At 38.8% G+C, this 24,446-nt stretch overlaps 3 protein-coding genes and 1 pseudogene across 9 annotated transcripts; 3 read left to right on the forward strand and 1 right to left on the reverse strand.

The window, feature by feature from the left end:
• The first annotated feature begins 33 nt into the window (after positions 1–33).
• fws (Conserved oligomeric Golgi complex subunit 5 four way stop) lies at positions 34–7,577 on the forward strand. Of its 6 annotated transcripts, none has more exons than XM_022845979.2 (15): positions 34–179; positions 817–993; positions 1,213–1,346; positions 1,624–1,770; positions 1,902–2,023; positions 2,193–2,399; positions 3,139–3,434; positions 3,578–3,746; positions 4,202–4,340; positions 4,708–4,767; positions 5,006–5,194; positions 5,578–5,717; positions 6,253–6,397; positions 6,675–6,952; positions 7,280–7,577. In XM_022845979.2, the coding sequence occupies exons 1-15, from the start codon at positions 143–145 to the stop codon at positions 7,503–7,505; spliced, it is 2,466 nt and encodes an 821-aa protein (XP_022701714.1). In that variant the 5' UTR covers positions 34–142; the 3' UTR covers positions 7,506–7,577. The 6 variants fall into 6 exon arrangements, with proteins under 6 accessions (XP_022701714.1, XP_022701707.1, XP_022701739.1 ...); XM_022845972.2 differs by having other exon boundaries at positions 68–179; positions 655–993; XM_022845962.2 differs by having other exon boundaries at positions 80–340; positions 655–993.
• On the reverse strand, positions 7,567–17,903 carry LOC111267659 (Y-box-binding protein 1). Of its 2 annotated transcripts, XM_022846035.2 has the most exons (4): positions 17,799–17,903; positions 10,204–10,437; positions 8,702–8,988; positions 7,567–8,380 (listed from the first exon to the last, which is right to left on the reverse strand). In XM_022846035.2, the coding sequence occupies exons 2-4, from the start codon at positions 10,428–10,430 to the stop codon at positions 8,184–8,186; spliced, it is 711 nt and encodes a 236-aa protein (XP_022701770.1). In that variant the 5' UTR covers positions 10,431–10,437; positions 17,799–17,903; the 3' UTR covers positions 7,567–8,183. The 2 variants fall into 2 exon arrangements, with proteins under 2 accessions (XP_022701770.1, XP_086827569.1); XM_086971443.1 differs by lacking the exon at positions 17,799–17,903 and having other exon boundaries at positions 10,204–10,812.
• Positions 11,352–17,764, forward strand: LOC111267670 (uncharacterized). The gene is made up of 7 exons (XM_022846053.2): positions 11,352–11,471; positions 12,107–12,394; positions 12,587–12,672; positions 13,184–13,345; positions 14,952–15,251; positions 16,098–16,278; positions 16,911–17,764. The coding sequence occupies exons 2-6, from the start codon at positions 12,280–12,282 to the stop codon at positions 16,104–16,106; spliced, it is 672 nt and encodes a 223-aa protein (XP_022701788.2). The 5' UTR covers positions 11,352–11,471; positions 12,107–12,279; the 3' UTR covers positions 16,107–16,278; positions 16,911–17,764.
• Positions 17,904–22,572: 4,669 nt separating the features above from the next.
• On the forward strand, positions 22,573–24,437 carry LOC111267583 (hippocalcin-like protein 1 pseudogene; annotated as a pseudogene).
• The last annotated feature ends 9 nt before the right edge of the window (positions 24,438–24,446 follow it).

Raw genomic sequence — 24,446 nt, forward strand, 5'->3', positions numbered from 1 at the left:
CCGGTTGTATCTGAATATTATCAAAACAGAGCACGTCAGAATGGAACAGAACTAAGTACAACAGATAGGACCGCTGTTTGAAACAGTTTTGTCTAGCAAAATATAATCACTGTGCAACAAACATTCAGGTCTTTTTGGGGTCATGGTGCGCAACGTGTATCAAGTGGTGGTCATCTATGGTCAGCATTCGATGCTTTGTTTTTGTCAATTCTGAAGGAATAGAGAACTTTCGTCGTGAATGATTTGATTGAGGATGTTTCAACACGAAAAATTAACTTGTTAGTAGTCAACTGCTAATCAACGTAGAGGATACATCAGTCATGGTTTGAAAATCCCCATTGTAAGATGTCATAGTGAGTCTAAAAATTCAGTAGGCCTCAATAGATAAAGCTTTTGGGTAGTAAGGAAAGAAGACAGCTGGCATTTTAGTGAATGAGGCGGATTTATTCGAAGCAAAATCTTAGCAGTATACAGACATTTCGCTGTATTAAAGCAATTCATCTATATACTATCAGTATCAGTGTCTTACACGTTCATGAATTTTAAATCACAGCTACTTAATTCATTTTAACCACTGACACCGGCTGGATTGGTTTCTAATAGTAAAGATGAAAAAATTCAATGTACATTCGTCTTGCTTTCTTTCTTTTTAAGCGATTGTCACTGGATCAATAAGGTTTCTATTTGAGTTAATCTAGAATAGTGATTCAGACGATTGTACTCGGCGTCTGAAAATGGCGAATCCGTTGGTAACTGATAAAACTCCAATGGATAGCGGAAGTGATACTTCTATTGCCAACATCTTATCATATTCAGCATCCTCTGGGACGCTAATGTTACCAGACGTTTACGGAGAGAGCGTAGTCATCGAACAACTGAGATCAGATACCCTCTATCGACACTTTCTGGACGATGATTTTGACGCAAAATCTGTGGCTGCTAAAGCTGTCGAAAACTTAGCGATCACGGATCATCTTGCCAAGATTTCGGCAGGTTAGATATACATAATTTGACATAATTGGTAATTTTATTAACGATTAGATTTATTTAGGTTCAATCATGTTAGATGCTGTATTAATTCGAATGTAACTCAAAGACCATTACGCGGGTTTCATAGCCCATTATATTGGCTAAAGGCGTATCCTCAGTTAACGGGGAAACTGTATTCTATCAGCACAATTTTTAACATTTTCTCCTGCTTATTTTATATAGGAATATCATTGGTGGAGCGTGAGATTCGTCACGAGGTCGGCGATAAATACGATGAACTACTAAGTCATGCTACCGATATTGAGGGACTCGAAAAAAGCCTGCAAGATACATTTAGTTCAGTGAAAGCTTTAAAGGTTTACCACCCATTTTGTCCACTCCTGTTTCATCGTTTATTCTATCCATAAGCCACTGCCTAGACTGGATCAAATATAGATTAGATCCACTATGTTATTTTGTTTAATATTTTAATCTAACAAGCCCGAACCGTTAGGGTTAGGCAGCCTTATTCATTACAAAAAAAATGTTAAAGACGCAGTTGTAATTATAAGTTCAAACATCAACGGCGGAGAAACGTTGTTGCAAACACTTAAGTCCATGGCTTTATTCCGCTTTTTAATGTCTTTGGTGTAGGTGGTCGGCGATCGTGTTCAATCACGGATGTCTGAATGCTACGAGAAAGTTGAACAACACACATTGATGCTTGCTAGGTTACATGATACCTGTGAACTAGCCAGGAGTGTTGCAAGACTGGCCGGTGTCTGTCGACAATTACGACAAGTGAGTAGATTATAAAGGGATAAAATATTATGAAAAACAAACTATTTCTGATTGATTTCTGTATTGTTCAATGTAGGATGTATCGGTTGGCATCGTTGGCATACTATTTGTTTTCTTTTTTCGCTTTTCAGAACAATTCCAAACAGACCAAGGATATGATGAAAAGCTCCCAACTGATCTCTGAAGTGTATTACCTTCTTGCTAATGTGGGGGAAGGTATACACTCAATTAATGCAGTGCGACCACATCTCACGTACGTAATCATCTACTCATTCGGTATATAGCATACAACAGATTTGAAAGTGAATCAATAATTATGATATAAAATAGGCCACTTTGTCTTGCCAAGAAAGCTTCATCTTTATCATAAATATGTCTCATAGTTGAGGTTGCTGTTGTTGTGGATTTTTTTCTGAATACAGGTTTGTAAGCGAATTCCGCGTGGATCTCGTTCGTCAGTGTCAAGCACTCCTCGAGACCTCTCTGGAGTCTCAGAACTTTGCACAGATGACCATTGCTTTGCAGTCATTCCACAACATGGGAATTCTTTTACAGCAGTTGGATGCTTTACTTACGGCTTGCAAAGAACGCCTTACCAAAGCTACTAAAGAAGCTCTTGATGTACACAGGCGAGTAACATCTTTGGTGTAACGAAAGATTTTAAAAAGCCCAGTCACTAACAGGTGTTTGAGAAGCTACTTAGTCACATGAGAAATTAGCAGATGATCGGCGGTCCTGTGGAAGACCTTTCTTTTTTTGTTTTGCGTAAATACACATGCGTATAATAGATTAGCGTATTGCAAAACAAAAAGCAAATAAAGATAGAGAAATAAAGAAACCAGGAGAGGGGTTATCCTATAGGACAGTAAATTTTGTCTCAAATTCTACGTAATTTCATGGACAGTTAAACCGATTATCAAATATACGTATCTCAATGATTTTTTTATCTATTTTATCTTCGTTGCAATATTCGTTGCAATCTGGACAAATATTTATAGAATCGTTTAGAAAACACAAAAGATTTTTCGGGTGATTATTTTAGCTCGGGTTTCGAAGAGCTGAGCGGCATTCAAGGCTGTACCATTATGGTAAAAAGTTGTAACGACAATAATCCAGCTGCGTACTTTTGCTGATATCCCGTCATTTTTCTTAATGTCGATCTGCTGTGTTGTAGAGTCAGATCAGTGCAGATATTGCAATTATTTCTTTATATGCAACGTGTTCGAGGATTTTTTTAATCTAATGACCAGTATCAAGCGCCCTATTTAAAAACTGGACTGAACGAGAAAAATGATTATTTCATCAGGTTCATTAGGTCGTAGGTTTCATTAGATCGATATAGGTGAAATGAGCGCTTTTTCGTTCCAGACTGAGTCAGTCTCCAGAACAGGCGACGTCCGGTGGAAATAGATCGTTGCCGGGACGAGCTAGTTTAGGAGGTGGTGCGGCATTTAGAGGCAATCTGTGGGCATCGATTGAGTCACTGTTGGGATCTGTCGGGACGCAATTGACACAGGTGGTTGGATTCGAAGCTGTTATGGCTAAACGAAAAGATACTAATAGTCACAACACGTTTGCTCAAATTATTCAGCAACAACGGAAGCGGAAGTCGGTAAACGGCGATGCTTCTGATAACAACGATGATGCCGACGTTTTTAATAATGGTACGGAGTTAGCAATAGTTGTGATATCAACTTTGATTTAGGACGAATCTTATTACATTCTATTAATCAATAAGATCATGTATTATGCAAGCTTGCTGTTTTCGTATTCTATCATTATTTCATTGCCCGTTTTTGACCAACAGACGATTCAGTAAAGTCGGGATGCGGCCTGGTAGAGTCGTTGTGGCTGGAGCTAGCGCTGATGCTTTCCCGAGAACTAATTGCAGCATCTGCGCAGTCGACATTTGTGAGACAGGCATTTGAGGGTGAATACCCAAAATTGATAAAAATGTTCACTACAAAACTTGAAGGGTGAGTTGCAAAGGCTTATTTTCATGTTGTAACAAAAAAATAACAAATGTAGCCGTGCATGTATGCTTTCTATCAAATATATGATACGGAAGCGTTTATAATATCGTTTATTATATCCAACAAAAATTAATATGACTACGGAGTTTTTGTTGTAAACGAAAATAAAGGACAGCGGAATTAAAACAGCAGTAGAATAGTACAGGAACCATTTACTATATCATTTTAGTCTTCACCTATATGATTTATTTTACTTAATTTAACGTTCTTGTTACGCTTATTTACTTGCATCAAGCGTGAAATCTCTCAGAACGCAGACCCACTTAATAAATTTAGATCATGACTTTCCTTTTCCTAACTGAAAGCAGATTTGAAATTACATAAGTGCGTATTAATCCTAATAAAATTATCTTGTCGTTTACTTTCGCTTTCGTTTACTTCGCAATATATGAGCGCAGAGTTGACCTGACGAAGTTGAACTTGGAATCGCTTGAAACAGCGTACGTGTCCCGGTCTCTGTCGCGTTTGCTCGACTGTGCAAACCTTTGCCTGACGAATACGCCACCACTTCAGGATGACGTTGTTGCTGTCGTTAATGTAAGCAATTTGATTGCCATAATTTTCTCATTATGTGCCACTAAAGGTTGAAACGAAAAAATGCAGGCAAATAAACTGGGAAACAATGGTTCATTTCATTCATTTACTCGATTCAACCTGTACGGTATACCAAATACGATTAAACCCGGCCAACACTAGGTTTATAAAATATTGATAATATTTTACTGGGAATGCAAAGAATGAGCGAATAAGACAATTAAATTAATGATAAAATCACTCAGCTCTCTGTGACCAAGAAATGGGTTGTTTTTTTATTTAAATTTTATTTATTCTGAGTAGTTACTTACATATATTAGATGCATTTGCTATCCGGGCAGTATAAATATTAATTAAGAATGTCTTGTAGGTAATTATGTCTGAGATACGGGTGACTGAATCCGTCGGTGATGTACAGCTGTTGCGCAAGGTAAATATTTTATAAATATATATTACCATTGCACGTAACTGCCAAAATAACCCAAGTAATTTTAAAAGTTCTGCCAAAGATCGGACGTCAACATGCGAATATACCACTTAACTAATTCATGGCAAAGGATGATTATTATATCAAGGTACTAGGGGTACTTTGCATTAACCTTTTAATCGCACCGTAGGCTATCTAAATATGTTTATTACGTGATGACGTGAAATTCAAACATCGACAGGTATCACGGAACGTAGCTCAGACTGTGGTTCAGTTGGCATCACGTTCTGAACAGACAGTGATTAGCGCAGAAGTTCCTGAGGCCATACAGGTCATTGGACCAGCAAATTTGACGCAGAAAAACAACGGGATGGCTCTTCAGTTATTGCACATATTCAGTGTGCAAGTGTCATCGTTTCTCGCTAGCCTGGTTCGTGACACCATTTTCCTTACTTGATAGGACCATCTAAAATAAACAGTAAATTTCAGTTACTTGTTTATATTTTGTGCCACTCATAGTTACGATCCAAAGGAAATAGTATTATTTCCTTTGGTACCACTGGAAAAGTACCACTTTTCTAGCTCGGTTCGTTGATGCAATTCATAGAGCCTTTGTGGAACGGGATACAGTTGCTTTAAAATACTATGAGATAACACGCTTCAAAGGTACGAAAGCTGAAGAAAAAAAGAAAGAGATTTTAGACGTTGAAAACATAGATACGAGAATTTAGCCAGTTTTGACTAAGAATACATCAGATGCAAAGATAGGACCTATAATGAATTAGATTTTAAGCGCATTTTGCTTAATTGCAGAATTGCGATGCTACAGCAGTGTCCGTGATGGCCTCATCGTTGAAACAGATCGATGCTACAATTTCGTCTTGTCTTTCACCGCTATTTGGAGCCGTCGGAGGCGCAATCGAAGCAATCTTATTAACGATGCATGAAGAGAAGTACGACACGTTTTATCGGTTTACTCTCTAAGTTGACACACATAGCAGACACGGTATATGACAACAAACAAGAACCATTGTTCAATATTTTTTTTTCTGAAATCATCGAGAAACACAAACTTTTATGAAAAAGCAATTCAATTCCTATTACGAATTGGTTTCTTTTCCTCGACTGGGATAATCTGTCAGAGATAAAACTGAATAGATAAAAATTGCCTATATAAATTATTTTGAAACTGACTCGAAACTTGACCAAAATATGTCAAAAAACGGTTTTGGTGATACCCAATAATATAATGTGGAGATTAGCGGATATTCTTGAGTGTATGATATCTACTACCAATTGAATCGTCCAGGTGTTCTTGACCCTTCAGGCGTTTTAAATTCTACTGTCAGTCAAGCTTTTGGTCTGCTACCGGCCCAAAATGTAATTCCGCTGGACCTTCAACAAATTATTAGACAAAGAAGAAGACAAATTATTAGACAATTTTTAATGTTTATAATGTTGTTTACAATGTTTTAATGCTTTTTACAGGTATGACCAGCCTGCAACGTCCTCTGGAAAGGAAGTGCAATGCTCACTGTATATGCGCGAGTTAAATGGTTTTCTACAGAGAGTATTAACAGAGTATCTGACTTTGTTTCCACCAAATGCCACCGTACAAGGCATTGTCCGAGAGGTAAGCGCACTATATTGACGAAAAAGATATGGGAAGAATCGGTTTTTCAAGCAATATTTAGAATTAAAGCTCATACATACGTAGAAAATGCGTAATATATGTATTGTCTTTGTTTTGTATAATCCCAATATCTGTAATAAAATTTATTTTGAAGCGAGTTTAATATCTCTGCTAAGTCATTTGAAATTCAGGAATATGCACTGAAGAAAATATTTTCCCGGCAGAATTTTATTACCGAACATATTAAGCACCTAATTTTTTTGCTATATGCGATCAGATGGGGTCTCGTACGATCGAGCTATTTTTCCGATTCGTCAGCCTTGTGCGACCAGTTAACGATGGAGGGTGTTTACGTTTGGCCGCGGACTGTACCCAACTAGAAGCGAGTTTGACTCCGTTAAAGCCCGAGGCTCGCGAAGATGCATTTGCACGTCGATCACGAGCGCTTCGTGCTTTCAGGCCGTTACTTCTTCTTCCTGCGGAACAAATTGCCCAGGCACACGCAGTCGGTCCTGTTATCCCCTATTCAACGATTCTGCAATTTTTTTTTTCTAGGTGAGCATCGATGAAATATTTGAAACATCATCTGTGTTGAAAATGATCTAAACAGTATCTTATATATTCACGTGTCGCCAAAGGCAGTAAGTTTAAAAACATGCGTGGACATGTTACGTTAAATGTACAGTAAAGATAAATGGGTAAATAGGTGAGTTAAATTGGAAAAACGATATTTGTGTAATAAGAATGTACTAGAAATACATTTAGATATGTTTTCGAAACTAATCAACATGCTTTATTATTTCTAGTTCTTCAAGGTAATTAGGTTTTTCATTACTTCTGTTTATGAACGATTTACTGTTTTACATTTTGGTGGCACTTCAGGGCTCCATCAGAAATGAAGTCACCACATGATGCTGCATCATGGTCGCTTCAACGCTACTCACAGTGGTTAGATCAACACCCGTCCGAAAAGGATCGGCTGGTGCTTATCAGAGGCACACTTGATTCGTACCTGCGATGGGTGAGGCATAATGGCGTCAAAGAGTTTCCTGCAATTTACATTGTCATCAATGACCTGCTCAGCAAAGCTGTTGTAAATTGCGTTTGATGGAGTCGATTGACGTGAAACCATTGATAGAAAAATGTTCTATAAATAAAAAAGCAATATATTAAAATAAAATGTTCTGTTCCTTTATTACGTTGTTTACGGTAACATACTTCACTTTGCATTGCGGAACGAGTGTACTTTGCAACGTGAGCATTGCGCTATGGACGTTACGTATAAATGTCCCATGGGAAAATATCGTGGAATAATGACCCTCGCTCCAGTTTTACAAATAGCTAGTTCCAAGCAAGTATGCAATAACAATTAGTCCTGTTAATTACAAGCCATAAAGAGTACAAATTACTTCATTATTCGCCAGTACAGAGATTAACTGCTGTGTTGTTCTCTGATATTTGACAGCAGTCATCTGAGTCGTGACTTGGTGACTACTGTTGCACAGGATACTGAACTAAGCTAAACAAGACACCAAAAACGAGACTCAGTTATCTGCATACATGACCCATACGATTCTTCCGCTTTTATTTTTATTGAATATATTGACTTCAGAAGCGGCTGCAGAAAGAAAAGCTAAGACGAACGGTACATAGCAAAGCACTTCTCGACGGACAGCTCGTTTGCCGCTGCTAAGCACGTTGTTCCAGTGAGAAAAACGAGGACAGGTTACGCACAAAAAGGCCCTTGATTTCCCACTGTTTCATTACTTTTTTTAGATGAGTAGTGCTAATGGTGTCTGTGATGGGGAATATAGGCATCATGGGGAGACGAAATCTCGCTTCGAGGTTCCCAAACGTCATGTAAATCAGAAAATATCGCGTCCATGTAATGAGCTGACTCGGGACGAAATCTGATGTAGTCAAGTGGTCGCGAGCAGCACAGACAGTATTGGGGCACTCCGCTACATCCTCCGCCGTAGGCACCTTTAAGAACGCGTAGTTTTAAATAAAACTATGTCAGCCAGATCGGAGACAAACGTTCCACACGATACACAAACAGATAACCCTACTCAAGTGTACTGAGGTAAGCTGAACTGAAATGTACAATGGCTTTACTATTGACCCACGTAACCTCTTACGAATGAAACAATGCGAATGTATCATTACCATTTTCTTTAAGGGAAACCTAAACGAACACAACCGACCGCTTCCCTTCGGTTCAAGGCAAAACAATGCAGAGGTCAAAAATATTACAAACTTTTTTGCCGAAAAATAATAAGCTTTAGTATAAAACCTGTTGCTCACCGAACGGCTGCTGCGATCGGAACGAATTGTAGAGATCATCATGCGGACAGGCTGCTCTTGGAAGCAGCTTCCCGTCTCGAAGGGATATTGGCTTTCCGTTAGCAGCTCGAACGTTCTGTGCCTCCAGACGACCATCTGAGAGAGTCCACAGATCGAAGAGAACAGGTGTTTGTGGTTTAAGGAAGATCAACTCTTCGGGTGCCATGACAATTGAGTTGCGATGAACGAAGAGCTCGTGGCCTGTATCGTCTCGTTCGATAAAACCGTAACACAAGCGTGAATTATACCTAGAGTGTGAAAAATATTTTTAGTACATTTCCTTTTGAATATACTCATGCACTAAATATGCGTTTTACCTACCGGTATACACACTCGTATAACAACTTTCCTTCGAATAGGCGTTATCCCAATTACGTGCCTATAATCGTTATCCTAATATATATATATCTATATATATATAAATAAATAAAAAGCAACCTTGTTCTATGGGAGAGAGCTCGCTGCAATTTAATCAAAATCTTCATACACAACCGTATTTTTTCACAATATTTCTGGAATAGAGTTCAATTACAACTTTAGCATTGCTTTAGTGCACGCAAAGCTTAGGAAACTAACTGACCGACCTTCCGCAAGATGACCGTCATACTTATGACAAGCATACTGAATAGGTCTTATGTGCCAATGTACCTCAATAGATCACCGTATAATATATACACGGTATCAATGTTATAATGACTAAGCAATATACGTGTATTTAAATGCTGGTCTACTATATGGTATTAAAATCCCGTGTGTTATATAAGTTATATAAGATATATAAGCACAAAAGACCCATCCAAGTGTCCTTTATACCTAAAAAACGCCTTTTTGTATACTTATTTTATATATATAGTATATATACTTATAAAATATACATAATAGAGTCAGTGCCAAAAGTCAATACAGTTTTATCAGTTTCGGGGTACCAAACGCCTCCCATATTAATAAAGGACTGATATATTCTTTTCATGTACAATCCCTCGTAATGAAGCTTCTCATTCCGGATTAGATCAGCAAGGTTATATCGTTCACCCGCTGCACTACATTTATTTTTTTGATTTAGTCGAAAAAAATCACATAACTTTGTTCACTTTCATAAACAGATCAATTTTCATAAAACTCCGGCAAAAAGTGTTTTATTTATTTAATGAGCTGCTTTGACAAATCCAATAGATAATACGGCATATAATTTTAATGCACAATGTTTTCAATGTTCTACTAATTTTTGCTTAATATTACACATACAAATTACTTACTATACAAAAAACTAAAAAGAAAAAGGCACATATTAATTGGGATTAATGAGCAACAATTGAGTGCTCTGAACCAGGTGTTGAATAGATAGAAAAATATGACTGGCTGAAATCACCGCCTTTCTTTGTTTCTTTGCAAAGACACATTTCTAAAAATTAGGTCCGCAACGTATGGGACGAGGAGGAAGAACTTGGACGGGTTGCGCTTACCACCTGACCTTCCCTCGTAGTTTCTCTGCGATAAGCTCGGCCCTGCCGGCTTCCGTAGCCAACTTGATCTGTCGCTCCTCCGAGGACAGATCAACGTGGCCGTCCAGCTGTTCTTCCGTTTGTACCGTCTTACCAGGAGTTGTTCCTTCAGGCAATTCGTCTTGCCTCTCCTTGGAGCCACAGGACGCGGCTAACGCGTCGCCACCACCATGCTCTTTATCCGACATTTCGGCACTGAAAGGAGCTTGTTGTTTCTATTATTATTATACAACACACACGCAATACAGTTCTGGTATAAAAATATTCGTTTTTAAAAACACTGTCCTCCCGTGATTTAAATTCTTCTCGGCGCACACCAGGCGTTCTTAACGATTCGCGTCTAGATGTAGGGGATCTTGGGTGATCACACAAAAAGGCCGTTTAACATCGACATGCGCAAGAAAATCGGTGAGAGACTCTTTTTAGACTCAGTAACATCCACAAGTCGAATGGGCTCGCTTCGTTGGCAGTCCACAAATGACGCTCCCAAATCGACAGTCGAACTTTAATGAACGTCCACTACTTGACGAGGGCGATTTTAAAATCTTGATTCAGGACGAACTCTGTGTTGCTTGGTGGATAACTGGCACTAGGGGCGCAATTATATGAAAACTTTGCGCCAACACAGAATGTGATACTAATCGAAGTCGTATACAGACAACCTCGATTTGACGTTTGCTGTCAGGCTACAATCTATGCGTTAACGAGTAGCATACAGTTCGTAAAATCCGTTCCAATTAATACTTCATCTTCCTTTTACTAAAAAAGTTAAAGTGATCTGCTTGACTTATAAACTTTCACGTTTACACTTGTACTTCCATATATATTTATTTTTTACGTGAATATTATGTGTCAGCTAATCAAGCCAAAGCCAGATACAGAGGCATTAAACATATCTAAGTCTGACCCATACACACATATGACAGTGAATTTTAATGGGACTTTTATGCCTACTAGACACCGTCGTCAGACCGTCGTATCTTATTGACCGAAGTTTTCATTCAGGGCTACGCACGCGTTGAACAGATTATCCGTCTGGCATAACCGCGCTGGAACAACTGACAATTGTTATCGAAAAACGAAAATATTTATGAAATATCTACCTATTGCAAAAGTAAAGAGTATTTCATAACAGCGAGTGAGTAAAGTCGTTTATTGGGGCCGTTTTGGGCTCTAAAAACGGTGAGGTTTCCCTCTGTGTCCATGACTTCCGTGACTCTTCATGTGAGGTAGGTGTCGAACAGTCAGACGTTGTCAGTGTATATTATTAAATAAACTGGTTAATCTCTATGTTAAATGAATCCCATATTTCTAAGATTTATCGGCATATTGTTTATTGAAATTATAGGTGAAGTGGAGCTAGGTTTTGACAAGTCTCGTCTGAGTAGCTCCTCGACTTACGAAGATATAAGATACGGTTAGAATAGCTAAAAGAAGTGCAACTAGGAAAGCAAGGTTCAACGAGAAAATGGCAGCCATTATTTATCCGTTGATTGGTTATCCGGGTTGAGATTTGAAGTGTTTCGCGCGAACAGCTTAGCTGAGAATTATGAAATGGTAGAGACTGTCTATGACTTTGACTAAGAATATCTGATTGTGCCACTGCATACGTAATGTCTAAAGTTCAAATGGGCTAATACACGGAAACGTAATTCGCTTCATGTAGTTACCACCAAACCCCGTTTTGTGGTAGATTGGCTAATTGGATAATGTTCCGTTGTCCCCTTCACGGCAGTAGCAGTTAGGTTCAATAAACAGAAGAGCCTTCACAGTGACCGCGGTCTATAGAGTTTTGTCGGACTTTCTATTTGTTCATAAAGTTCAGTATTTATTTGTTAATGAATCCCTATTATGATACACCAAGGCGTACAGTCAATGACAGGAACACACGTCAGAACTTAAGCGAACCATCAAAATGCGGAGCGGCCGGATATTCAAGTCAACGTGACATCTGTGTGTATCGATTACATCCAGCGGTATATTTCGTATGACTCAATCTTTGCCAAACCGTGGAGAAGGGCTTTTGGCAAACGAGTAATGTCGTCGAGCTGTACCGCCATTACTTCAGATAGTTTCGACGAGCTCTTTCAGACCAAATCAAAAAGTACTTGGAGCAAACTACTTTCCTGTTGTTGCTGGTTTCCTCAAAGACGTGAGTCTATCTACATCTAGTAAATCACTAATCAAATTTAAAAAATTCATTTAATTGTTACCAAAAATACAATTAAAAATGTATAGGGCAGTTCAAATTTTTGGTATGAAATGGCTCTATGGACAATTTATTTAAAGCAACAATCTTCTACTACATACAAAACAAATAACAATTAACTCACTTCGATTTCAGGCAAAAATGTTCGAGTAGTTCCTATATTGAAGACACCTAAACTGAGACAAGTCATTGTAAGTGAAAATGTATCTCGCCAAGACAAGGTAAGTCGTCTAACAACAAATAATACCTTGGAAGGATACGCCGTTTGAGCTAAACGTTCTCTTGTTCGAACACACACTTTGTTCTCTAATAATTCGGTCATTAAACTTGGGCATATAATGGTATCTGCTCTACATCTTGATAAGCCCCCTATATGCAAAGACTTTCCTTATTACTTTAGTGTGAGAGACCACTTTATAATATTTAATTAGAAGCCATTGAATTTAAACTGCCTATATGTGGAATTGGATTTGCACCCTCGGCGTACTAAACAGCTGACCGCGTAAATGCTATTTTTATCCTTGAGGAAATGGTATTAGTTTAAATAATTTATATAGTTTTATATATAATAATAATAATAAGTTATAATTTAAAAACTCTCACGACTATACATATATTATTCCAATCTGTTCTCTAACCTATGCAGCATTCGATGCATGAATAGATTTTAACGTACGAGCGTGTGACGCGAGCCTAAACATGCCGATTGATTTTTCCCTTGTTTAATTGCAGGTTCAAATCCGGATGTCCCTCGTGGAGGAGCGATCATTAACGCCAATCACAACAGACACAGCCTATGCAAAACCGCCAATTCATAAAAGGCGAAAACTGATTGCTGCGGCTCACGAGTTCAGTGAGCTCATGACTTTTAATAGGATTGAAGTTGATACCGAGGTAATTTGTATGCCCTCTTTCTTCAGTATCAAATCAGCTTTTGCTAATGTCTATGGGTTAAGCCAGTGCAGAACTATGTGGGATCTGCTGATTCTCCCAATGCAAATCACTGTCCGCACTGGTGAAGACAATCAAAGATATCGATATCCCTATAAGGTGCAGAAATTTCGACTGCGAATCGGGGTACATAGACACGAAAACCAAAATGTCGAGAGGCTCGCACATGAAAAATTAAATACAACAGCAGCTGTCGGTATGGTGCGAGTTTAAGCCTAAGAGCGGCGCAAAAGTGGAGCTCGCTCGCTGTCTGCTGTAAATCGGCTGTTTGCTGCCATCGGAGATACCAGAGGCCCTATCAGCAACGAGACTGTTAATTAAAAAAAATCACAATATCTCGTAGCGGTAATTTCTAGCCGATTTTCGATACATTGTTGAGTTAGACTTAATTTGCGAGTTAGTTTTTTTTGCTGTTTTAGTATCTAAGTAGTGAAGTTGCAACGTTTTCATTATTCTCTAGGTACTCGTTTTCCTTCGTTTACAGACGGCGTCACTGTTGCTTATATAAAGGTGACGTTAACGGTCACTAATGTCTTGTTCCTGTTGGCGCGTTCATGATATTCTATGTATTGTTACTAGACGTCCTCTATAGACAGGCAGCACATTTGAAAGAGCATGATTCATATCATGAAAAAGTCTATTATGAGCCACTTCGGTTACATTACAGCCGAAAATTCGATTCACCTTATTAAATAAGATCGATGAACTTACTTTGCCTCATTTTCTTCTATTTAATAAGAGTTCTTTACAGCCTGTACTTAAGTTTTTTCCTTGCGGTTTTGTTTCTTTTTGCTGGTGTTGACGGGAAATACAGCTATGCATTCAAATGCGCACTAATCATCTAGACCGCCCTGTCTCAACTATATCCAAACAGCTTTTACTATTTAGCGCTCTAACTAAACATTGTCATTCACTATTGTGCAATATCGTAGTTTTGTATATTTGTGCCACACTTATTTCATATCGTTGTGCATAACAATTTGTTTTGGCTGAAGCTCAACGAGCCATAAAATAGTTAGAGCTTCGTTAGATCGATATGTCATTTAATTACATCCTGGTTTCGTCGATTAATGCAACCTCTTTTTACTGAACTACATCCGTTTTTACGCGTCGGTAAAGGGCGCGTTGATAAAGTGCAAAAAATAATTGTTACTTCGTAAACAAAATTAACATCTCTTTTCGTATATTAAATGTGAAAGTTAATGAACATACTGAACTATACTTTGGTGCATTACCGCAAGATTACTGAAAACTTTAGACGTTTGATACTGAAAAATTAGAGCAACGAGGCGTGGCCCAAAGAGTGGTAGTCATTCTAAGTTGCTGCTTACGCGTGCCGATCCAAAACAGTGAATAATATTGGGACGGAAAGAACTCGTTCAATTTTTAAATATGGTACATCAAAATCATGGAAAGTTATTGTTGTGATAACTGTACGGTGTTTATTGGATGACCTGGTTGTCTAAGTAGCTGCTCGGGTACTTGTCTATCATCGTTTGTTTATATATCATTATACTTTTTGGAAGCACCTTTGTTTCGCTTTCTACAGCCAATCATTACCTCGAAAAGCAAACGGAATGCGGTAAGGTTTCAGCTTTGCCGTCTCCGAAAGTCTGCCGGCGAAAGACGGCGTCACGAACAGGAACTTAGTAATCGTTTGGCTGCACTAGAGCTTCGACTTCGTGATATCGACGACGAGGTCATTTCCTCGTCGGAGTCAAATCGACGACCCGATGAAAGGAAATTTGGCGCGCGTGCAGATCATAAAGTGCCAAGAATGGCTACTCGTGAAATAGAACGTAGATCACTGAGAAAACCGAAAGAAATCTGTGCAGTAGATCGCTCGACTGTGAGTAATAATCTTCGCTACCCAGACGTCAAAAAAACGTTCGATATGGTTTTTAACATCTAAACAGAAATTGAGAGATTATTGGAAATGGATCCATACCGTTATTGAATTCCCCGTTAAAGTATCGCAACCCATAACCATGTATTTGTGGCTACGACGCCGCAGTCCCGAGTCATTTTGTGACGCCTGTGTTAAGTAAGCGTCAACGCATTCGGTACCTTTGATTAATGTTATCGACTATCCCGTTTAGCTGAGCCATATTGTAGAGCCCATGTACAATTACACTACCGCAAAATCTATATGTGTAGAGCCGTTTACTGTGAGTCACTGTAAGTCTAGAAAGACTTAATGACTTATTAGAAATTTAAGCAGCCACAATGAGGAACTCGCAAATCGAAACTCGTTGTTAGTACTGTTTGACGTTACGCCGATTAATGAAAGCATCTCAGAAATGGCGGAACCACGTGGTCACTTACCACTTTCGGGAAACAAGCCGAATACCTTGTATTGATATAAAAATAAAGAAATCTTCCAGGATAGAGCCTGGAATGCTCAGAAGAAGCCAATTAAATCACTTTGAATAAGTAACCCATACAATGAGATGCTGAGTCCCTTTGAACCTGATCGATTGAGACGATTGTCAATTTTAGTACAGTTTGTACTTATACGTGATCCGCCTCTGCTGCCAAAACTTTTGTAGGTGGACTTCTTACAAATCTTTTGCTCAACGTCAAAGACAACGGCGATGATTTAAGTTTTTTTTTTATTACACACAGATCGAATTGGTTCCACGCACCGAACTTCACTAGTGGATTAGAAGGATTATTTCAATCATTCATTTTTTAGAAAAGCTGAAAATCGAACCGGGAGCTGAAAGTTGAGAATTTCAATGTATTGCAAAAGGATGGTATTGAAGCATCACGAGCGCCGCCGAAAATCAATGCCATATTGGACATGTGATGATTGCGATTCGCGATCCAAGATTCAGAAGCACTCCTTTAGGAAGAGTCGAGTAGATGGAATACAGGTGAGACCAAATTAAAAAAATATTTAGCCATTCAAATCAAACAAAGTTTTGAATCTCCGACTAGCGACGATCGAAAGATACGCTGATGATGAAAATTACGCTGATAGAAATAAATCTACTTCATGTGGTTTTTGCATCAGCATCATAACAGCACATGTGCTCCGATTGCGTAGGAGAAACACATGGACCTTTGACTTCATCATGACCCTAGTCTTTTATCAATAGTGTATTGGCTTGCTGATACGTGTGCTACAGACGAAGCCATTGTAATGCAGCGCTCTGTAGTGTATTAGGATCCTGTGTAATGATGATCTCAGATGACGCTAAGTTGTTCAATATCGTTAGTATAAATCTACTTCTTAAATATTGTAAATATTCGCTGAATAATTTAGTTAAAAAAGAACGTTCAATGGTTTTCTTTACAGCCCTGCATCATCCTGCATAGATCGATGGTTAGCTTGCTTTGTAAAAACCAATGAATTAACGAGAATGCTAATATAATTTTTTTAGCTTAGTTAATCTGTAATGCATGTCACATGAAACCGTGTTTCTCTTTTTACACGGTCCGAGCCGACACAGGATACTGATGGGCTTACTGATGAAATTAAACCCTTCAATTGTCTTTCAAACAGGTACCCTAAGGCACTCAAGTACAGCAAACCTTCAAGGAGCCGGTTGGCATCACGACCTAGAACATCCACGGGGATACCTGGCATTACCCATAAATTAGTCCTGGTTAAAAAAAAACTGCAGTAAGCAGTCGCTTACGGTATACGCTATGTCGTATCTATTATTGCTTAGTTCATGTGGAAGACTAATGCTTTAACCAGTTAATATGGCTTTCTAAGATATGTACTCATCTAAGTCTTCTCCTAAAAATCGATTAAGCAGGCAACAGATTTCGTAGGAAAATTACATAATGAAAAATGCAAAATTCGAACAGATGTAGACAGTATAAACGCGCGGTTTCTTATGCGTGCTTTTCCCAACTAACGAACTATTAATTTCTATTGTTAGCTGGACGAGTGTAGGCAACATTGTCCATTGTATTAACATAAACATGTACACAATTCTTTATAGATACGGCAAGCGTATACGAGAGTTAAATTGATTCAAGGAAAATATATGTTACTATTGTACTATGCATGTGCTGTTTGAATGAAGTTAGCATTTCAATTAAAGTACTCACTAAAAATACAGATGAGTGCTTGTAGTAGAAGCGTTTATCTAAAGGTTTTCGTCGACAAAGGATGAAAATCGTATTATTCTACACACTGATGACTAGTTATGAATATATCATAGTTCAATATCTGAACATCGACTCAGAGCAGACTTTGTTGCAGACAGCGTATAAGAAGTTCTACAGAATTTAGTTTATGATAATGTCATTAAACTCATAAATAATGGTACTTTGGTAATTTAGTGATTTGTCATCTGTAAAGATGTACGAATAAATGATATTCCTATCATGGCGACAATAAATTAATTTTCCTAGTTTCATTATTCTTATTATCACTTACGTAAGAGGAATATCGACTCATATTCGGGAAACTGTCTCGGAAATGATGGATCGCGGCCAAAAATTGTTTAGGCGCACAACTATACTGCCGTACCCTAACTAAGATGATTTAATTCAATAATTGATGTCATATCTATATATGTGCGTCCGTCTATAGGCCCGTCTGTCTTTTTTCCCAAAAGTACTGCTGCTTTTACTAGAGTGCCGTTGTCATTCATAAATTTGATACTCATCGCCAGCGTTATCAACGACTCCCTCGCAATTAGCCATCGAACAGAAGGCAAACGTTATAGAGGAGCCAGTGCTGCGGCTGTTCTATTAAATCCTCTGTATAACGGTGTGCTATTGTATCGACGACAAGGTAGATCCTTCGATTGCTCCTTAACCACCTTGACAATGAAGCATTCAAAGTGTGATAACGTCAAGCGCCTTCGGTTGCGGGATCGTTCGATGGTATGACTTTGGTCAACCGAATACAGACCAATCTTCTTTCCCACCGTGATTATCGTCCCAGCAGGGTAGGCACTAGCATATTGCATTGATTGATCGAAAATAGCAGAAAGTACATAGCGACGTCAAATATATTTTCTAAAGTAAACCTTTTCTATAGCAAAAAAACGGTGAACGCACATATTCGCTAACCAAGTTACATTTCTTCGTTCTCCCGGTCACCTTACTCGCTTGGTCCAAGTAACTGCTTCCCGTCGCTCGGAAGTTGTTTTCATCGCTAACATACGCACACACACACACACGTGGGCGTTGTATTCTTAAAAATGTACAGTTTCGGATCTGATGGTCGACTAGGTTTTCGGCTGCTACGTGCCGGCACAACATAGTGTTCCGTCGATCTTTGCACGTAGTTGAGATGATTAGCGTTGCCAGTTCTGCTACGACTGTTTATAAGACCGCCGTGGAATTAACGGGCCCCGGAAATTTTTGGCTGGTAAAAGAGGAAATGAAATTGGCTGGTCAGTTATTCATCTGGATGGTTGGGCTACTAATATTCGACGAGTTACATATATCGGCGTGAAAGGTACTGCTGTCTCCGTAAGCACGTGCGTATCGCACGGAAGAAGGTAAAAAAGCGTGTAGAGCACAATCAAGGAGACCCAAGCCAGGTCTCTGTACGACCGACCATAGGTTGAGCGAAGGGACATGACAACGTCAGTAGAATTTTATTCGCATAACAATTTGAAATAGAAAATAAGCTATAGCGACTCCAAACCTTCCAGTAAAATCTTATAAAATTTAGATAGAGCGTATACTCTGAAAGAAAAATATTATTGTCGACGTTATTATGACACACTTAGCGTGTTGTTAATTGCGGTTTTGGAGTACTGGAGTTTTGGAGCACAAATCAACTGCTTTATTAAATGTCTATATGGAAATAACATTCGTCAATAATGCTTCTGAAATTCACATGTAGTGATCTATACATTCTTCTGTTAATCAAACCATTTTTATTAACCAAGTACTGTTATTCCGAATCCTATTCCTCAATCATCCATTCGCCTATTATCGTTTCTTAACGACGATTGACGGCTTTACTACGCGTAAACAACAACGTTGTCAAGAATTACTGAAGAAATATGCAATCATTAGTGTTAATACCTTTAGCTGATACTATCCTTAGGACAATGAAAAGGAGTGCCATTTACATATTTACATTTACACAAATAAGTTATCATAACCACAATAGGTAAAGTCAAAGGAAAACTCTTGTTCATTGAATCTGTTCGTGTAAATCTTCTACCAAGCAACATAATTTTTGATATGCTAAAACTTGCTAGGATGACGGCGTCTGGTTAGGATGTCTCGATAATAACCTAAAAGTAGTTATTTGGCTCCTATGTATCATTATATAGTTATATCAATTATCAATTTACTCACTGCACACGTTAAAATGGTTGTAGAATATTCCTCAGTGGGAGGCTTACGCTTGAAACGGTATCAACTGTCCAGAGGTTGAAATACGTAATTATCATGAGAAACAGATAATAAGAAAGTAGTTTGATAGTAAATTTTATAAATAATAATAAATAAAAAAAATAAAAAATAAATAGAGCAACCCTATCGATCGATAGTAATCACTTCGTGTGCGTAGCCAAGGTTTTCTTTTGCGTGGTTCCAATGGATAATTATCAAAAAAGCGTGGTGCCGTGTGGTCAAACTTGAAGCGTTATTTTAAAAGCTGCTTTAGTAATACTAACCTACATAGGACAAAATTAACTGGCCCAAAAAAACCTTATTTATCATACATTTTCAAAGTAAAGAATTTTCAATTAAATCAAATGTTATTAAAGCAAACCTATACACTGTACAAAAATATAGCCAAAAAGGACTCTCTGTAATAACTAAAGATACGTGTCCTGAAAAAGAAAAAAAACTGCATTTTCTAAAGAAGTCGTTAAGAGATAACATGACCATGCACCTGGCCGAGCAAACATTTTGTTTGAAGAAGTTGTTATTAACTTCATTATTAAATTCAAGAGGTAGTCATCTCCTCAAAACATGGTGCCCCTGTACAACGTCATGATGTAGCCATTCATGTTGCTGGTTCTGTTATTTGTGGGCCAATAAGCTGAATGCTTTTATGCTATAAATATTTAACACGACCGTCATACTACACTAAGGTGGTTGTTTCAGGCTTCGCGAATTATCTTGAAAATGGTTTCCATCTAACTTACAAAAAATTTCCGCGCTACACTCAGATCTTGCTTCCTTGGCACACACGTCCACCCGTCTTCAGTTGAGAACGTTGCAGCGTCGAGTTGGACTGGGAAGGGCAATTATATAATGCCATTGATTTAGAGTTGTATCTAAATAAAATTAGTTTAGATACAGTGTAAAATTTACGGGTAGATATTAAGCGCTTTGTTAAGAAGCTATTGGTGACGCATGACGGCAGACGCAATCGTTTCAGCCTAACCATCAGATAGATGCAGTCGAGTCTTAAAACTCGCCGTAGATTATGGGTGGGTGCTCATTGACTATGCATGAACTAGTGTACTCAAATGGCAAAGCTTACACCCCGTTTATGATTGGCAAAGCCAATTATATAGTTTTCTGTCTCACAAACCATGACAGAACAAACATTTATCGAAATCGGGCCATAAACAGTAAGTGACGCACAAGGCAAAATCCGTTGCATTAGAATAATAGACTCGTTAAAGACACTGATTTTGAAGGTCATAGAATCATCGTTCTGCCCTGGCATTATATAAATAATCTAAATGGAGATCACAGTTCTTCGCATAAGTGACAGGCACTGTTGGTCGCCTCGCAAATGAAGCTCTAAGCCAATACCTTTCTTCAAGGACCAGACCAAATCACATATGCTGCTTGCGTCCGATTTACTCGTCGATTAGTGCAATTTGGACACAGACATATGCACTTGCAGAAGTTAGCCTCTGATTTCATTTAATTATGTACTATACATTACATAATGGTTTAATTTAAGTAGAGCTAAAAATAGCAATCATTTGATTAGCCAACAGAGATAGAAGTCTCTCTGTATTACAATTCATACATAATACTAGACAAGTAATAAATTGAGTACAACGGCTAGAGTAAAAATGACCCAGTGTTATCTTTGTGCTGCCGAACGGGTGAGAACGCTAAAGGTATATCTGAATAAACATCGCTAGTTACTCGGCTTTCCCGGATCAGTGATGAATTACTGAATCGGATGATAAAATCGCTTGATCAAGTTTACTGCAGCGTAATTGTATTTATTATCTACAAGGCTGCTACTGGGTTAATCCAGTATATTGCTGATCGAAAAGTATCTTTATTACTACACGAAATTCGATTATGTAAAACACTTCAAAGTCGTAGAGCTGTCACTTGCCCATGCTCAACTTATAGTATAAACGCTACTACTATTATTATTCCGTGTATTAGAACATTGTTTATTGTCAACTAGAAGCATAATAATTCCATGTATTTATATTTGACATTTGATTATTATGCGTTCTCATTTCGATCTGCTGTCAATAGGTAGGGTCGTGTGTTAGTCTGTAGATTTGAAGTAGCCTACATGACATATATTTGTGCTTTGTATATTTGGTCGGACTTTCCTAATAAATATTTCCGAACTACAACCTTGGATTAGGACCTTAAACCTCATACAGTTTTGTGTGTAATAAGAAGCACTCAACACGTGTTCTCATAGCTATTCTGTAGTAGAATGACATCTGGTTATGAAGGCCACTATCACCGTTATGGCCGTTATTTATCGCTGCCCTTCGATAATGTGTGGTACTATCATCTTTATTCATGTCACCTGCCATTCATTTCTAGCGTACTTCTTCCGAAACAACGCTACGTTACAATAAATTTGATAATATATTATGCTTATCCTCTATTAAGATTTGTAATATTTACTACAGCAGAATTTCCGTATGTCTAGTACCGTGAAATTGTTGTAATCTCCCGGCCCTTTTTCCCAGTGCGATCGCTAAAGACGGACAGGTCAGGAAAAGCCGATTAGTTTACTATATGGCCGTCGAAAGCCAATGGCCCAACGCAATATACATATATATTTCCCCGTCTTCTACACCAGCCAATGGGCAGATGTAGCTGTATGGCCTAACCCGTTATGAGAGTCCCAAAGGTAAGCTTCTCGGGAATATCGTAGTGGGCCGAATTGAACGTGCCAAAAGACGGTCGCTTTCTACTCGCACGATTACTGTCACTAATAATAATAACAGTTGCTGTTCAAGCTGCAATGGCGTGTCTTCCAGGCACAGATTTGCATACAGTCACTACCCGCTACCGGTCGCAGCAGTAATAAGCCTGATCAGCAAAGGCAGCGGTACCGAAAGTTACCACGCAAAAGCCGTCATCGTCGTCGTAAACAGCGACAGCTACAGTAGAATAGTTTGATGGACGATTCATTTCAGCGATCCGTTTTTTCACAAAACTTCTTTCTGCAAAGCCCAGCGCCCTCTGGTGTCAGAAGCTGAATCATAATAGTCTAGTGGAATTTCTGCTACGGCTTGAATGAATCGAATGCCAGCGGGTGATTGGCCGTTCGCGAAGTCGCCAATAAATAGTATTGTTCAACGCGCTTGCTGGCTTTAGGTCATGTGCAGTCTTTTTGCTTATATCGCCAGCTCCTACGGCGCTGCGAATAAGAAAGCATTTTTGCTGCTGCGCTTTGCACGAAGCATCTCTCTACATCGCCGCCAAAGCGCAATGGAACGCCCAAGTCTTGCACAAAACGGTGCTTGCGGCTGACCGATGAACTGCCGCATATAGACGTGATTGCCTCTTGGGAGTTCGTGACCATCCTACGATCTTTTTCGACTGAGAATACATAGAAACGGAAAGCCATCGAGAAGTGCCATAGATAGTTGTGTTTCTGCAAATGTGACTGTGGATTTCCGTCGAAGAGAACACAAAGAAAGATATCACCCTTCCGTAAGGATTAACGAGACAATACAGAACTTGTGGTGCTGGCGTTATACCTTCAAATAGATAAAAGATCGCTTGGCCATTAACATTGAAATTTTGTGCGTAGCGGCCTGATCTTACACACCTTGGCGGGTCTCTGATGTGAATGAAAAACTACGTGAACGCATCTTCGTGGATTTCCCCATGAACAAGTGTGGCCAAATAGACTGCCTGGACTACACAAGTCTCTCTTAGGAATGCCACTAGGTGTTGTCATTGAACAACCAAGCAGAGGAACTACTTCTAAGCAAAGTGCATGTCGATTTAGGATTTGCATAGTTATCCATTCGAATGACCAATCATTGCCACAATATATTTATATAAATAAAACACACACATCGGATTGCCATGGGCAAAAATGCAAGCAAGCTTTCGCCAGCCGAACTCAAGGATTTTAAAAACTGCTCGAATTTCACAGAAAAAGAAATCTTCGATTTTTACAGCAACTTTCACAAGGCCTATCCAAAAGGCCGAATGAGTACGGATCAGCTGCAGGCGATGTACGCGAAACTTTTCCCTGATGGAAACGCGGACGAGTTTGCCGAAAACGTATTTCGCGTCATTGATCAGGATGGAAATGGTACGGTTGATTTTCGTGAATATCTCGTCTCCATGAGCACCACCCTGCGCGGTGACCCTCTGGAGATTTTACGACGCGCTTTCCTCCTCTATGACGTCGATGGAGACGGATTCATCACTGAGGACGAAATGAGTTCAATCTTCAAGAGCTATCATCGACTTCGCGGAAAATCGGGAAGCCTGGATCAAAGCGCCAAGCAGATTATTCAACAGTTCGACACCAATGACGACCATAAGTTGAACTTTGAAGAATTTGTGCAATGCGTGCAGAAAATGCCCAAAATCGTCGACCAAATGATGTCACAGAGACGAACTAGTGTTGGTACCAAATGAGCGATACGCAGATGCGTAAACCATAATAGTAACGGTACAAACACCTTTGTAAAGCTCGTCGTTAACATATTTTGTCGAAGTATTTCCGAGCTGCAGACTTCCAAGATAATATATATATATAATAGTACATAATATAATATTGTACATGATACAATTGGTAGTGCGAATTAGGCGAATCACGGCTTCCATACTAACTGAATCACATCGTACTCAGTCTTTTACGAATATTTAAGCATAAAATAATTTAATAAAACAAAAAGTATGCAACTTTTGATTTGTT

Source organism: Varroa jacobsoni, unplaced genomic scaffold, assembly GCF_002532875.2.
Source record: "Varroa jacobsoni isolate VJ856 unplaced genomic scaffold, vjacob_1.0 scaffold_126, whole genome shotgun sequence".
NCBI classification, from domain to species: Eukaryota; Metazoa; Arthropoda; class Arachnida; order Mesostigmata; family Varroidae; genus Varroa; species Varroa jacobsoni.

What these genes read in the sequence shown, in the direction of transcription:
- LOC111267659 (XM_022846035.2), bottom strand. Translation starts at nt 10,430, where the DNA reads ATGTCGGATAAAGAGCATGGTGGTGGCGACGCGTTAGCCGCGTCCTGT. An exon ending in CTACGAGGGAAGGTCAGGTG is followed by an intron (nt 8,989 to 10,203) that starts GTAAGCGCAACC and finishes TTCACACTCTAG; the next exon opens with GTATAATTCACGCTTGTGTT. An exon ending in CCGATCGCAGCAGCCGTTCG is followed by an intron (nt 8,381 to 8,701) that starts GTGAGCAACAGG and finishes GCGTTCTTAAAG; the next exon opens with GTGCCTACGGCGGAGGATGT.
- LOC111267670 (XM_022846053.2), top strand. Translation starts at nt 12,280, where the DNA reads ATGTCGTCGAGCTGTACCGCCATTACTTCAGATAGTTTCGACGAGCTC. An exon ending in TTGCTGGTTTCCTCAAAGAC is followed by an intron (nt 12,395 to 12,586) that starts GTGAGTCTATCT and finishes CTTCGATTTCAG; the next exon opens with GCAAAAATGTTCGAGTAGTT. An exon ending in GGATTGAAGTTGATACCGAG is followed by an intron (nt 13,346 to 14,951) that starts GTAATTTGTATG and finishes CGCTTTCTACAG; the next exon opens with CCAATCATTACCTCGAAAAG.
- fws (XM_022845972.2), top strand. Translation starts at nt 735, where the DNA reads ATGGCGAATCCGTTGGTAACTGATAAAACTCCAATGGATAGCGGAAGT. An exon ending in ATGTACAGCTGTTGCGCAAG is followed by an intron (nt 4,768 to 5,005) that starts GTAAATATTTTA and finishes AAACATCGACAG; the next exon opens with GTATCACGGAACGTAGCTCA. An exon ending in TACAAGGCATTGTCCGAGAG is followed by an intron (nt 6,398 to 6,674) that starts GTAAGCGCACTA and finishes ATATGCGATCAG; the next exon opens with ATGGGGTCTCGTACGATCGA.